The sequence below is a fragment of the Osmerus mordax genome, chromosome 1 (assembly GCF_038355195.1).
Source record: "Osmerus mordax isolate fOsmMor3 chromosome 1, fOsmMor3.pri, whole genome shotgun sequence".
In the NCBI taxonomy this organism is placed as follows: Eukaryota; Metazoa; Chordata; class Actinopteri; order Osmeriformes; family Osmeridae; genus Osmerus; species Osmerus mordax.
In genome coordinates this window covers 12476856-12491782 of record NC_090050.1, presented here as the reverse complement: position 1 = coordinate 12491782, position 14927 = coordinate 12476856, and the positions used below count along the sequence as shown (strand labels likewise).

At 48.9% G+C, this 14927-nt stretch overlaps 1 protein-coding gene across 3 annotated transcripts in view; it reads right to left on the bottom strand.

Annotated features, from left to right (window-relative positions):
• The window catches only part of pax7a (paired box 7a), a 47255-nt gene that overhangs the window by 12710 nt on the left and 19618 nt on the right, over nucleotides 1–14927 (bottom strand). For 2 of the 3 annotated variants that reach the window (XM_067239946.1, XM_067240032.1), the window contains exons 5-7: nucleotides 13816–14015; nucleotides 3416–3581; nucleotides 2544–2737 (exon numbers count right to left, since the gene is read on the bottom strand). In XM_067239946.1, the coding sequence (XP_067096047.1) occupies nucleotides 2544–2737; nucleotides 3416–3581; nucleotides 13816–14015 (560 nt within the window). The remainder of the gene's footprint in view (nucleotides 1–2543; nucleotides 2738–3415; nucleotides 3582–13815; nucleotides 14016–14927) is intronic. The other variant, XM_067240113.1, reaches the window with a different exon arrangement.

Sequence of the window (14927 nt, the reverse complement as noted above, 5' to 3'; positions counted from 1 at the left end):
TACCGTTTCCCCCTGGCTGTAATGGGAAAAGGGCTCTGCCGGGGGAAGGTTACGGGATCGGGATGGACGCGAGCACCTGTCGGGAATGCCAGGCACAGCAGGATTCCATTAGCAGTTTGGCAGATCGCCAGCGCATCCCATTTACCGGGAATCATAGAATGTTGTCAACCTTAGTAACGGACGGTGGTGGGAACAGAGAGAAAGCAGCCCCGCTCACACCAACACACGAGTACACACCTGCTCCTCACTGCTGCTGTCGACTGGCAACTATATACAACTGCAGATCGCCATCTCTGCTACGGAGAGTCAATTTGTATTGGGGGGGGGGGGGGGTGGTTCTATTAGATTCAGGAAGAGAAGGGAGTGAAACTGTACTGTGTATAAACACAAAAATCACTGTCCACATCTAGGTCAAATAACATCCTGTCAACAACTTTCAAGAGGAGGTGCTCTGAGAAAAAGTGGAGACGACATCTGTTGAGCTGCAGACAGATCGCTTCAGACAGGCTGCACTTGTGAGTGTGTGCGCGTGTGTGCGCGTGTGTGCGCGTGTGTGCGCCCGTGCGTGTGTTCGGCGGAGGGAACTCGCAGGGAGCTGTTGCGGGGTGTGAACTCTCATTCGTCTGTCAGAGAGGAGATCTATCTCACTGAGAGGCTGATAGCAATGCCACATGACGGTCCACCCTCCACACCTGATACTCCCCAAGACTGTCCTGTCCTATCTCACTGGACTGATGCAGGCTCCTCACGTCCGTCACATCAACTGCATCATTAATATCACAACCTTCCTCAAGCTCCTCTCGGGGCGTCACATTGGAAGTAAACAGGAAGAAAGAGAGATACATTAAATCACATTCTTGACTGCCTAGGAAGAGAGAGAGAGAGAGAGAGAGAGAGAGAGAGAGAGAGAGAGAGAGAGAGAGAGAGAGAGAGAGAGAGAGAGAGAGAGAGAGAGAGAGAGAGAGAGAGAGAGAGAGAGAGAGAGAGAGAGAGAGAGAGAGAGAGAGAGAGAGAGAGAGAGAGAGGTAGCAGGCTGCTGTGGTGCTGTGGCTAAGTATATCCCCTCCCAGTGTTAAGGACACCCGTTAATGAAAAAAGCAGCTGGTATAGCTGGTGTTTTCTGCAGGTTTGCAAGGAGAGCATTAGTACTTAAAGCCCCTGTGCCACGATTAACAATCAAACAAGCTGTGAGCCTCCATGTTACCCTGAGTCTCTCCAGCAGCAGAGAAAATCTCCTTTTTGTCACAAAATCCTTAATGCTTCTTTCCGCGAAGAAAGAGGGTAATACCAAGAATGTTTCCAATCTGCTTTCAGAAATATTTGAAGAAGAAGAAGAAGAAGGGAGAGAGAAGAAAAAAAAGAAGCTTCCAATGAAATACGTGTGAACGAGAGGGTAATTGCGGACAAATGCAGCATTGAAATTCATTTTCAACTCTTTACACACCATTTCAATCTTATTTTCTGCTTGTTAACCACATCTTGTTGGTGAGGGTGGCCAGGACTGGCCAGTATGGATGGATAATTGTGTATAATGCTCTTCTCACACAAGATTTGCATCAATACAAATCATCTTTCCTATTCTGTGCTACTTAAGGCTCAACCCTTAGTAGCAGAGGGTCTTATTTTAAAGACTCGTTAATGGGGGGTGCCCAAAGAGGATAACAAGTTGAATCCCCAGCTTAACAGAAAACACACACACACACACAGTGGGGCATAGAAATTGCCTCAGCTTTTTTTTCAACAGAAGAAAATCACCCGGATGATGACAAATCAAAATGTCTCCATTGATTCCTTTCTCAATTAGGACAGCAGGGCATTTCATTACCTGGAGTGATACTCAGTGCTATTTTCATGGTGGGAGGAGAGCAGACGAGGAGGGGAGGGGGGGTCAACTTAATGAGGGGGTGCCAGGGCAGCAGGGAAAATCAACAGTCTTCTGCACCCACTGAGCCACAACCCCGAGTCTAACACTGAGCAATATTACTCACACAGAGTAATAGGGGTCTTCCAATTCCAAACAATTACTCGAAGCAGATTAAGGGCCTACATTTATAAGCTTGAGCTAATTATTTCCTTCACATGTGTTCTCAGTGTTCTGAGCGGGATTTCTGTGTCCCAGGAAAGTGAAGACTGCTGTTTGGAACAGATGTGCCCCTATCAAGATGGATTTTAATTTGTTGATGTTAAGCCAATTGTTTGACAATTGTTCCAATTTATAAGAGCCAATCGAAACCCAGAGCTTTAGGAGGCAGCAGAAAAGACTACGTTAAGACATATTACTGGGCCATAGTTGGTTTCTCTATCAAAGTGAAATGGTATCTTAGTGAATTGCAATTTCAAACTGCGCTGTTTTGATAGATATTGCTAAATGAATAAATTATGACAGTTTATATTACTGTAGGTGAAGACTTCTGAGAAGATATTGAGCATGGGCGAGGACTAAAGATTGTCTTAGATTTTCGGTCACAAGCTTAATCCATGTCAGAGAAACCAAGCCATTGTTGGATGAACGAACAAAAAAAAACCTCTAGAATTAGACCTACCTGTGGGGAGAGACCGTTGCTGACCGGGTTCATGTGGTTGCTGGATGCTGATTGGCTCATGAAGGTGTCTGAGTAGCTGGCAAAGCCGTGGCGATTGGATGAGAGGCCGTAGGCGGAGCTAGTGTCTGTTAGCCCACCCTGGTGCATGGAGGACGGAGGGAGGGGCTGGGGGCGGTGCAGCGTACTGCTGCCATCTGACAACAACAACAACAACAGCATCAATACCAACAGCCACAACAACAACGATACTACCAGCCACAACAACAACAACAAAACTACCAGCCACAACAACAACAGCATGAGTGAGACAGAAGGCAACACCAGAAACAGCTGCCTATCCAAACTCCATGTGGATTTTGTTTTAGAATGTTTTCTGGTCTACTCTCTAGGGGTTCTGTTCATGGGATGTTCATGTTCTATGGAATGTGGACTTCTACGGACTGTGGAGTTCTGATTCTGAATGTACAGTCTGGAAATGCCAGCAAACTGGATCAACGTCACCATCACTGTACAACAAAGGACTAACTGTAGGCTTAACTACATGCTGTATGGATCCTATATGTGTCACATGGTGTGTATGGGAAATAAAAGACTGTTAACATGCACATTAAACAGACACAGACATACCACAAATACTTCAAACCCAAGAACAAGCCAGATTAGATTAAGTTTAGTTTGACCCTAAGGCAAAAGTCTGTGTGGTACGGTCCACATAAAGACCTGGGGACAGACAGCTGCGACGCAGCACGGGGATAATCACTTTACAGATAGAGCTAGACTCCATAGAACAAACTTGCCCATTCAAACAGGCCCCGTTTTAGGGTCTAGCCGTGTCTAATTCTGTACTTCTTCTAGGGGAGAGGGCCTCTCGCCCTGTGAGAGAGTGTCACCTGGGTAGCTGGCCTCCTGGAGCTGGTACGAAGACAAGGTGGGCATCCCTGTGGGCGGGAAGCCACCAGGCAGCAGGTGGTTGAAGGCCGCCAGCTGGTTGGCTCCGGCCTGCTTGCGCCACCTGGCTCTCCTGTTGCTGAACCACACCTGAGGAGAGGGGAGACGGTCAGAGGAGGAGAGGAGGAGAGTCTGCGTGAGAGAGCCAGCCGTCGTCCAAGGGTGAGGGATCAGTAGCTGGGCTGTTAAAACCTGTGTGGTTTCTGTGTGTGTGTGTGTGTGTGTGTCTGTGTGTGTGTGTGTGTTTCTGTGTGTGTGTGTGTGTGTGTGTCTGTGTGTGTGTGTGTGTTTCTGTGTGTGAATGTACGTCTATGTATGTGCGTGTGTGTGTCTGCGTGCATGAATGCATGCATCGGCTCACGTGTGTGTGCGTGTGTTCCTACACGGTGGAGAAACAGGGCCTATGGGAGCTCCCATGCAGGCCCAGATCTGTGTCCCTGTTGTTCTTCCTAAGTGGCTGAGGCTGTGCTCTGAGTCAACAGACCGCCCTAAGCCCCCTTCAGAAGGGAGAAATCATGACAGGGTCAGAGGTAGCTCCCTGGGCCTCAGCACCACACATCTTGAGCATGTTTGTGAACCATTTAGACACTTTAAAGGAGGCCGGGAGGAATGCCACCATGGGGGATAAGTACTGGCTAGAACAGATACACACACACACACACACACAGACAAACACAGAGTCATTGTGTACAAGATATGATCGGATTTAGTCAAAAAAACACATGCAGTCTGTGTTATATAAATAAACAAGACTGAGGATGGTAGTTTTAATCTAATGTCATAAGATTCTATTTTATGATAATAGAAATACAAATAAATGATTCTCATTCCCACAAAGTGAACAATGCAAAGCGCTCCTTCATTCATCTTATCTGAGTTATTCTTCTGCACAGCCAAGTGGTTCTGTTGACACAAAACGCTTCAAACATCTACAACTTCAAACCACATATGCACAATGTCAACTCCTTGAATGAAGGCGACTAAACACCCTCACTTTCAAACCGCTGTGATTTACACATTTCCAAAAAGGGGGTTTCTGCCTCAACAAAAACGCTAATATAATCGGTCCCCGTTTGAAAAGAGAGCCCATACAGCCAGCAACCTGTTTCATTTCACCAAGACAAGGCCTGGGACCAGTATGTGCCAAAGGTTGAAGAACACTGATCTATGCCTTGCACAGGCAATTCATCAGAGTTTAATACACTGTCAGCACAGTTCATCTACCGTTGTGTTGGAAATGGGCCGGCCTATTGTGAGAGCAGATGAAAGCGGGGGACAAAAGCGCCTCCATACGCCACAGAGAACACTGGACACAAAGAGGGGGGGCGTCCCTTTTTAAACAGCTCTTAAAGAGCAAACCCTTTTTTTGTCGAGGGGCTAAAAGACACGGACACTCTCGCCGCTGCCGGCTCCGCTCGTTCAGCCCGGAGGCCCACAGACCTACTCACAAGAACTCACGCGCGGAGAGATCTCAATCACACGCGGCGCACCCCAGTTTAATACCTTACAGGTTACCAAAGGCACATCCAGTCCACAAAGCCACCGGCTTGTTTTTTTCCCCCTTGCTCACAGTCTTGTTTAACCTGTGAACTCCGATGTGGGTGATATCGAGTGGCTCCAGCGCCCTGAAGCGCTGGGCTCTGAACACCGCTGAGAATGGAACATCTTTACTGCGGCATTTGCAGCCCAGCAGGGAGCCTATCCCGCATGGCTATCACTTCCTCCTTCTCGGGTTATCGTCGTCGTTTGTTTGTTCTGGAGTTCCAGCATTGCAGTCAGCTGCTCCAGCCGAGCCAGGGAGGAAAGGGGAGGGGGAGCTGCTAGCCACGGTAGCCCCAGTGACAAGCCTGCTATTGGGATGTAGTGGAGCGTAGTCCTGGGTCTGGACCCAGGGCTAAGCTCCTGCTGGGAGCAGACAAACAGCTGCCTCCCCCCGGGAGGGGGGGGGGGGGGGGGGGGTTGGGGAGGGACCACGCCCCTTCCTTCCACACACCCCCGTCACTCCACCCCGCGGTGCCACTTCACCTTTACCCTCTGAACCACAACACCCTCCTCCCCCTTTTATCCCCTTTTCTACTTCCTGCTCTCTTTGTGGCTGAGGAGGTGTTCCATCATGGCAGCATACCAAGAACCACAACACTAAGCTCCCGCTTTCCCTCCCTCCTCTCCCATCTCCCTGCTTCCTCTCCCTCCTCTCTCCTCTCCCATCTCCCTGCTTCCTCTCCCTCCTCTCCCATCTCCCTGCTTCCTCTCCCTCCTCTCCCATCTCCCTGCTTCCCCTACCTCCTCTGCCATCTCCCTGCTTCCTCTCCCTCCTCTCCCATCTCCCTGCTTCCCCTCCCTCCTCTCTCCTCTCCCATCTCCCTGCTTCCTCTCCCTCCTCTCTCCTCTCCCATCTCCCTGCTTCCTCTCCTTCCTCTCCCATCTCCCTGCTTCCTCTCCCTCCTCTCTCCTCTTCCAGACACAGCTTTATTCCCTCTCTCTCTGACCGCCCTTTGTGATGTTGGCAAAACATTTAGTCTGATCGTTCAGACGGATTCTCCTCAGCGCTTGGTGTCGTCCTCTCTCCACCTGCCTTCCTCCAGGCTGTGACGATGGACACCCAGAGAGGGGCTCCCAGTCTGGGAGTCCTCCTGCCACCAGGCACCCGCCACAGGCAGCCCTCCACCTTAACGATAGGGGAGTTGTCTCTCTAACTGAATTCATTCTGGGGCAATTGAACGAGCCCACCGCGGTGCCAGAAAAGTCATGAAAACTGAAATGCCAGAGGCTTTCGAGCCTGTAGCATTACAAAGCAGGCAGATATAAGGTTAAGTGTGCCCTGGTCAATGCTATGTTATTGAGGAGGAGTGTGTCACTGCTTAACTGGGCTCGAAATGTGTTACTCCAGCCACCATTGATCTAAGTGGAGTTAGAGATAAACACACAAGCACACACTCACACACACACCGACTCGAGAGTGTGTATGTAGGTCAGTGTGTGTACGTCGGTAAACGTACACACACTGACCTACATACACACTCGCACTCACTCGACATCACACCCACACACACGTACTGTGTACACACACAAGCACGTCGCACACACAAACTCATTTCCACACACGGCAACAGCGCCTGCAGCTGCGGGAGGATTTGAGGCTGCACTCTGGAACCTGATGACAAAGTCACCTTGGACCAGAGACTCTCCCCTCCTCAATCCAGTTTAGGCCCGGAGCAGCACAGAGAGACTGGGTCCCTCCGTGTCTTTATCCAGCTAGAGGACAGCTCTGGCCAGGCAGCCACACGGCTCTCGTCTGCTGAGGCGAGCTGGAGGAGCTGAGCCTCTCCTGCACTTGGAACAGCCTGTAGTCACTGAGCCATACTGATGGAGCTTGGGAGATGAAGTGTCTAGGGGGGTAGGAGTGTGTGTGTTGAGGGGGGGGGGGGGGAGTGTGTGTGTGTGTGTGTGTGTGTGTGTGTGTGTGTGTGTGTGTGTGTGTGTGTGTGTGTGTGTGTGTGTGGGTGCGTGGGTGTGTGTGTGTGTGTGGAGAGGGGGGGTGGCGCTAGGGCAACACTAACCCATCTCAGAGGAATAGAGCTTAGCTTAGCAGGGCCTCTGAGACAAAAGAGTGAGCTTTGAGCTGCTGAGCTGAACACAGACATGGAATGATGAAGGACTGGAGGGAGGGGTGGAGGCTAGGAGGAGTGGAGGAATGGAGTGGAAGAGAGGGGGAGAGGAGTCAGTGGAGGAGAGAAGACGAACGGAAAGGAGAAGTGAGGGGAGTGGAGGAGAGGAGGCGTTGAATGGAGGAAGAAACAGAAAAGAGAAGGGGAGGAGGAGAAGTGGAGTGAGAGGAGGTGAAGCATCACAGAGCCCAGTAAACATGAGAGGGTGCATCAATCCAACACAATCATTATATTTCTTACAGTCATTTTACAGTAAGATCACTTAGTAGAGTAGACTGACGGAAATCAAATGCAATTGACCCCAAGCCTGTTTACAAGCTGCCTTGATAAAGCAGCGCTTATCTCCGGTGAGAGAGGCTGCAGTCTTGTTTCATATAGGGATGCACGATATATCGTCGGCCAAATCGGTATCGGCCATATTGGTCTTATTTTTTGTGTTATTGTTATATTATTGTTCAATAAGAATATTTTGGAGAAAAATTGAAGCCGATAAATTATGGATTATTTCCGTCCATTGAACCACGTATTTTTTGTAAAATTTTAGAAATCTGATCATTTTGTTAAAAGAAAGATCTAGATGTTTTATGCAGTTTCTTCCCTTCCGCTGTTGGCCTCTTCAACAAGGCCAAGGGACCACACTGACTCTAATGACTTCCTGCTTAAAAAATTCTGCTTTTTGCACTGCATTACAAAATAATAACTTGTACATTTGTATATTTTGTAATATTTGTATTTTTGTATTTTTATATTGTAAATTACGGCAATTTATATTTTATTGTATATTTTATTTAATTCTAATTCCACTTAGTACTGCTAGTTTATGTACCCTTAGTATAGATAGTCCACATATTTTAAATTTTAGGTCCCTATATGTTTATTGTATGCACCTTCCTGCCAAAGCAAATTCCTTGTCTGTGCAAACTTTCATGGCGAATAAATCCCATTCTGATTCTGATTAAGGTTTTAATAAAAGCAGTTGTCCACTGTATTTGTTTGCCTTTTGATTTTGTAATCAGACTCAGGCTTTGAATTTATCTGCGTGTAACGGTTATCAGCTTCCAAATATAAAGAGTTATCGGTTATCTGTATTGGCCAAAAATTCCATATCGGTGCATCCCTAGTTTCATATCTAGCTCCCCATGACTCTGGGTCTTACTCAGAGTAAACACAAAACAATGGTATCTCTGCCCGCAGATCAGAGGCTGCGATTGTCTTATCACCCATCAACAATTACCCTACCACAACACCGCCATGCATGGCATTGAGAGTAATTGTATCGTGGAGTGATAAAGATTCAGAAGCCAACAGTCCACATTTTATCTAGGCGCCCTAAAACAACCAGAACATGAATTTTAACAAAAAAAGGAGAAACATCATCTCTCCATCCACACAGTGGAGTATTGCAGACATTAAGGTACAACATTCCTTCTTCTATCAGACTATACCTCTGCCCCCCCTCTCTTTCTGATTTCTCCCTCCCTCCCTCCCTCCCTCCCTCCCTCCCTCCCTCCCTCCCTCCCTCCCTCCCTCCCTCCCTCCCTCCCTCCCTGCCTGCCTGCCTGCCTGCCTGCCTCCCTCCCTCCCTCCCTCCCTCCCTCCCTCCCTCCCTGCCTGCCTGCCTGCCTGTCTGTCTGTCTGTCTGTCTGTCTGCCTGTCTGCTTGCCTTTCTGCCTTCCAGACTTGCACTATGCTAATTAAACTAGCTTGGAGTGTGAATTTGAGAGGAGAGCGGGATTAGCTCGATAAGCATCAGGAATACAGAGGCACTGAAGGAAAGTCATTTAAATTCTAATAATAAGAAAACTGTTAGAACATCCTGCCTGGTGCACTACACACAATTTCTCTTCTGCAATCTACATAAATCCTATTTACCTCTTTTATGAGCCATACAGGCAGAGTGGCAGGGTACACAGGCGCCCACTGGTTTGGGTGGGCTGGGTGCGGTTGTCACAAACCAAACCCACTGAGCTGTTCTCTCCTGCCAGAGGAACCTGAGTGATGCTGAAAGCACCAAACGCAACGTGTCTCACTGTGTCTGTACAGCATGTGTCTCACTGTGTCTGTACAGCATGTGTCTCACTGTGTCTGTACAGCATGTGTCTCACTGTGTCTGTACAGCATGTGTCTCACTGTGTCTGTACAGCATGTGTCTCACTGTGTCTGTACAGCATGTGTCTCACTGTGTCTGTACAGCATGTGTCTCACTGTGTCTGTACAGCATGTGTCTCACTGTGTCTGTACAGCATGTGTCTCACTGTGTCTGTACAGCATGTGTCTCACTGTGTCTGTACAGCATGTGTCTCACTGTGTCTGTACAGCATGTGTCTCACTGTGTCTGTACAGCATGTGTCTCACTGTGTCTGTACAGCATGTGTCTCACTGTGTCTGTACAGCATGTGTCTCACTGTGTCTGTACAGCATGTGTCTCACTGTGTCTGTACAGCATGTGTCTCACTGTGTCTGTACAGCATGTGTCTCACTGTGTCTGTACAGCATGTGTCTCACTGTGTCTGTACAGCATGTGTCTCACTGTGTCTGTACAGCATGTGTCTCAGGGTCCTCTATGGATGGGTTGACGTACGACATTGTGTTTATAACGCAGGAAAAAAGTGTTTCTTTAGAAGATCCTTCGTTTGTTTAGCAGATAATGTGTTGATGTAATAGATGCTTTCACCCAAAGCGACTCAATTCAAGCCCGACCCATTGATCTATAGTCCAATGTTCTACCTAGTGAGCCACACCTATTCTCCCTCTCTGCATTGTCTGGCAGCAGTTTGCAGCTCAGCTACACTAATACAAATAATAGCGACTGATTCGAATCTCCACAGGGTCTACATCTTTAATATGTGCCTAATGCCGTTGGAAAGTCACTGCAGAGAAAACGCTGAAAGGGTTGAGTTCGTCCCAGGACATGGAAGGGTTTACAAGAGTTCTGAGGTCCTGCTGAGCTGCTGAGCATCTGGGTGTCTACAGTGGCCTGGTGGAGACAGCGGAGAGGAGAATCCTCTCTGGTCTGCTTCCCCAGGACCCACCCTCGAGCTCAGCCACAGACAGAGAGAGAGAAGAGAGATAAACTTCTTGCGAAATTGATTTTTACGCCTCATAAAAAGCCCATGCTCATACCTTATTAGATTCCACTAACTACGATAGCTACATGCGGCACGTTCGTCGCCCGTGAGAGGGGATCTATGAGGCTGATTGGCAAAGTGAGCCGTGCGGCAGAGCTCAGAGGAAGTCCACGGCACGGGGGGGAGGGGAGGAGGGAGGGGGGGGGGGGAGGAGGGGGGGGGGAGGAGGGGGGGGGGGAGGAGGGGGGGGGTAAGGATGAAGAGGAGGAGCAGGGGGAGGAGCCGGTCGGCCTCCTGAAAAACTCCAGCTTAAATAGAGAAGAATGTAATTCACTTCATGTGTGAGCGGGCCTAAGAGCTGATTTACTGCAGGGGCCGCCACCTCTGGTCTGCGCCCTACCTCCCTCACCCACCCCCCAACCCCCACCCCCCTCCCCCTGAGCCTTCTCTGGTCTGGCCGACAGCAGAGCTCCACCTGGTCCAAACTTCTGAGGAGACGGGCAGGAGAGATGCTGTGTGTTCTAATGGCGTGTGGAACAGCCACAGCTGGTGAAGTGAGCCAGTGGATGCAGCAGGATGCAGCCTGGCAGCCCACTGAAGGAGCCAGGTAGTCTTGAGGGCTATAAACACACACACACACACACACACACACACAAACCAAAAAACACACACCGACACCTGCCCACAAAAAAACACAGACACGCACGCACACACACACACACACAAACGTTCTCAACAAACAGAAACACACGGCCCTAAACGCACATCTGAGCGGTATGGATCATTTCCCACAATTTGTTATTTAAGGAGGAGATCGTCCATACAGGCTTGCCTGGGGCTGTGTGAGGCAGTGTTGCTACTGCCGACTGACAGAGGGTCAGCATGTCACAGACACTAGCAGCTGGCTAGATGAGCCGACAGTGTGATCCATGAGTCAAAGCCATGTCAAACACATTAAATATCAGCGAGACAGCAGTCTGCCAACCAGCTTGGTCTACTTGAGCAGCAGTGAAAACTCGCCTCAACTCTAACACATTATCACCCGGGTTCCTAACCAACCGTGACCACGACAACTCTGGTAGAAAAGCTAGCGCCTCAGAAACCCTGCACTCCATTGCCTCAACACTGCCCTCCCTCACCTCCAACGCCCCTCCCAGCCTCTCAACCTCCCTCCCAGCCTCCCCCCCTCCCTCCTAACCTCTAAACCTCCCTCCTAGCCTCTCTTACCCCCCTCTTCACCTTCATCCTAAACTCTGCCTTTCTGCCGTCCTACCTCCCTCCTAACCCTCTAAACCTCCCTCCTAACCTCTCTGCCTCCCTCCCAGCTCACCCCCCCAGCCTCTAGTGGCTGACATCTGGATGATGCGTCCCTGCAGCTGTGGAGGTTGTCTCCGGGGCCCAGGGATCTCCTGTCTGCTGGCTGGACAGGGGCCCTCGGAGCACCCACCGCTCCGAGGAAACCACAGCTGGCTGACATCTTCAAACACACGGAAGGTAGCCCTCCAGTTCACACACATCCACACGCCAACATCCAGGCGAAGAAGGTTTGTTGTCGTACTGGATGTGCCAGCTCCAGGGGTCGGTGGGTTGATAAGGGGATCTGTGTGTCTGAATGCTGGAGGAGGTGTAGCTGGTGCACCTTCGCTGCTGGGCATGGATCTAACGAAGACGGTGACGCTACTACACATCACATGGCTCCTTAAAAAGGAAAGGACGAGCTCCTCAATGGCCTCCTCAGTGTGTCCCAAGTCCTCCTCCCAACTCTCTCGCCTAACCGGCCAGCTAACGCTGAAGACTGCGGGCCATTATTTACTTTGGTTACCCAGTCTCCCTTTTCTTGGAGTGACCTTCTAAGGAAATTGAGTTTGAGTTGACCTTTGGGGACTTTCAAAGCGTTTCTGAATTAGATTATGAGGAAAACTGCATTAACAATTATATCCATGACTTAAATACCTCAGGTTTGCACATGACATAATTTAGGCCTATTACCTCCTGACGAGGAAACACTGTCCTCTCAGTTTTAAGACCTGATTCATTTTATTTTATTTTTGTCCCGCTGAGACATTTAAAATGTGAAATCCGTGGCCATATACACAATGAGTTAAATTCCTTCATGAAAATCCAACAGCTATTGACCTACAACACGTCCTATGTCTCTTATTAATTGCCTGGAACTAAAGGGGGTTTCTGTGTGATAATACTGGCCAATCCTTGTGAATTTTATTGGGTCATTCTAACTTGATGATCAATCAAGACTACTCATTATTTTCCAAGATGGATTTGGATGCTACATTTCTGTTCAATAAATAACAAGTAAGAATAATAAATGAGTTATTACAAAATTGTCGTACAAATATGTACTTTTAAACACTATCCATTACTGTGTCATAAAAATAACTGACATTGAATGAAAATGGAACGACTCAGTCCTCGGTCTTCGGTCCAAGTTGGCCTCGAAAGCAAATCGGAGACATTCAAAAAATCTTAATGTACTGCAATAAAACAAGCATGAGAAGAAACCCTCAGAGTCTCCTCTTAGGTGCAGCGCCGCCCATTTAGACGTATATGTGAGCGTTTTGGGACATGTGTGGAATCAGTTAGCCCGAGTGCATGTTAGCAGTGTGGGGAGGGGTTAGCACACAGACCAGCCTTCGGGAGGCCCACAGACAGAGACTGTGGTTAGAAGAGAGGGCTGCCCTGAACCCTTTTTTCCAGCTAGTGTCTGATTGATTAATGTTGTTGTCGGGGCATGAGGTCCAAGCAGAGGATGAGGGACCTGCTGTGATACGCAGAAGGGTTTTTACAAGCGGCGGCAAGCTTGAAAGTGATGGGAAGAGAATCTGGCCAAACGCTGGAATGAGAAATCCATCAGGAATGCATTGCTCTCTCTCTATCTCTCTCCCTCTTTCTCTCCTCTCATTCTCTCTCCCTCTCTCTCTCTGCGTTTCCCCCCCCCCCCCCCCCCCGTCTGACCCCTTCAGCCCCCACCATCCTCTCCTAAACTCCACCAGAGCAGCTGCTACTATAACTGCTGTGTTTTCCTTCAGTGTTCCATTAAACCAGCTGGTGCTCTGGTTGTCTGATGGATCCAGAGCTTCTGGGTGTGATAAGGTGCAGAGTCCTTGCCCCGCCCCCTTCTAGGTGAGAGGAGGACTGCACAACTGTGGGGTGTGGACTCAGACACAGGGACATGCTCCTGGGAGAGGGTTAATTTCTCTGGTATTTTCTCTTTCATTTCTATGCCTCGATCCCTTTCTGTTCTATCTCAAAATAAATGTTGTATCTGGATTTGGTATAATATTGTTCAACACAAATTTTCTAAACCAAATTAATCTAACATTTCGGACCTAAATCAAATTATTTTGTATACTGCAACAAAGTGGATGAATCATAAAGGTAAATAAATATATATTTAGGGGGGCCAAGAACCTATACCATGTGTTAGTATCTACTTTAGTGTGTGTGTGTACGAGTGTGTGCTAGTGTGTGTTGTGTGTAGATGTGCTTCTCCCTTTACATGTTTGCGTCATATCTTTTCTGCTTTAGAGTGTGTGTGTGTCACAAGCCGTGTCTCCCTCCACGCCTCACCTGTACTCTGGCCTCGGTGAGCTTGGTCCTCTGGGCCAGCTCCTCCCTGGTGTAGATGTCGGGGTAGTGCGTCCTCTCGAAGGCCTTCTCCAGCTCCTCCAGCTGCTCAGCCGTGAACGTGGTGCGACTGCGCCGCTGCTTCCTCTTCAGAGGCAGGTCGGGCTCCGACTCCACATCCGAGCCTTCGTCTGTGCGATTACCTGGGCCACAGTGGAGGAGAGGAAGGGGGAGAGGAGGGGAGAGAAGAGAAGGAAGGGGAAGAGAGGCAGGCCGGGTAAAGGTCATTACAGGAAATGAAAATACCATCTGTTTTGGTAGCTCTTTTTATGTGGTACAACACTGCAGGTAAATGTAACTCTAGAAGGCGGTATTTACCCTTGTTCACTGTGTTACATGTTATTTATGTCTATAGGGAAAGGTATACCGTGTACAGATTGGAGATAAACCTATGTTTGATACAACCCCCACTTCAGTCGCTCTGCTGTGGCTGGGGGCTTCATGTCTAATGAAGGGGGGGTTTCAGATTCAAAGAGGATTCAGATGCCAGCTCCTCCACTCTGTCTCCAAGCACAACAGAGCAACTATTATCTCATGCTGTGGATATTTAGACAGTACATAAGAGGCCTGATACACAATCCCGCCTTGGAGTGGGGCCCCTGAGGGCCCGAGGAGAGAGTAAAGGGCCGCTGGAGGGTGGCTGTGAGGGGGGAGGACGGGAGGGGGGAGGGAAGGGGGAGTGGGGGGGGGGGGGGTTAATCTAACCGGGCCACCTTGCTGCTGCCCTCCTCTCCATTCTCCCACAATGGCCCAGGGCACAGAGCTCACAAACAGAAACATCCAACACTGAATATCACAACCTAACCATTCAGTCCCATGTGTTTATGTGTGCTGTCATTTAATGAATTACAACATATCTCGCCTTACTTTTTTAGGGCATTTAAAATAAGCTGCATTTTCGCTTGAGGAACAGAGATATCCACACAAAGACACACAATCCAAGCCGACAGGAGAATTTTCTGACAGCGAATACGAATTACCGCAGTACATTAGCATCATAACTGAATTTAGAAAATTGCATCATTTTCACCTCCTCTGCATGTTTATTCAAACTA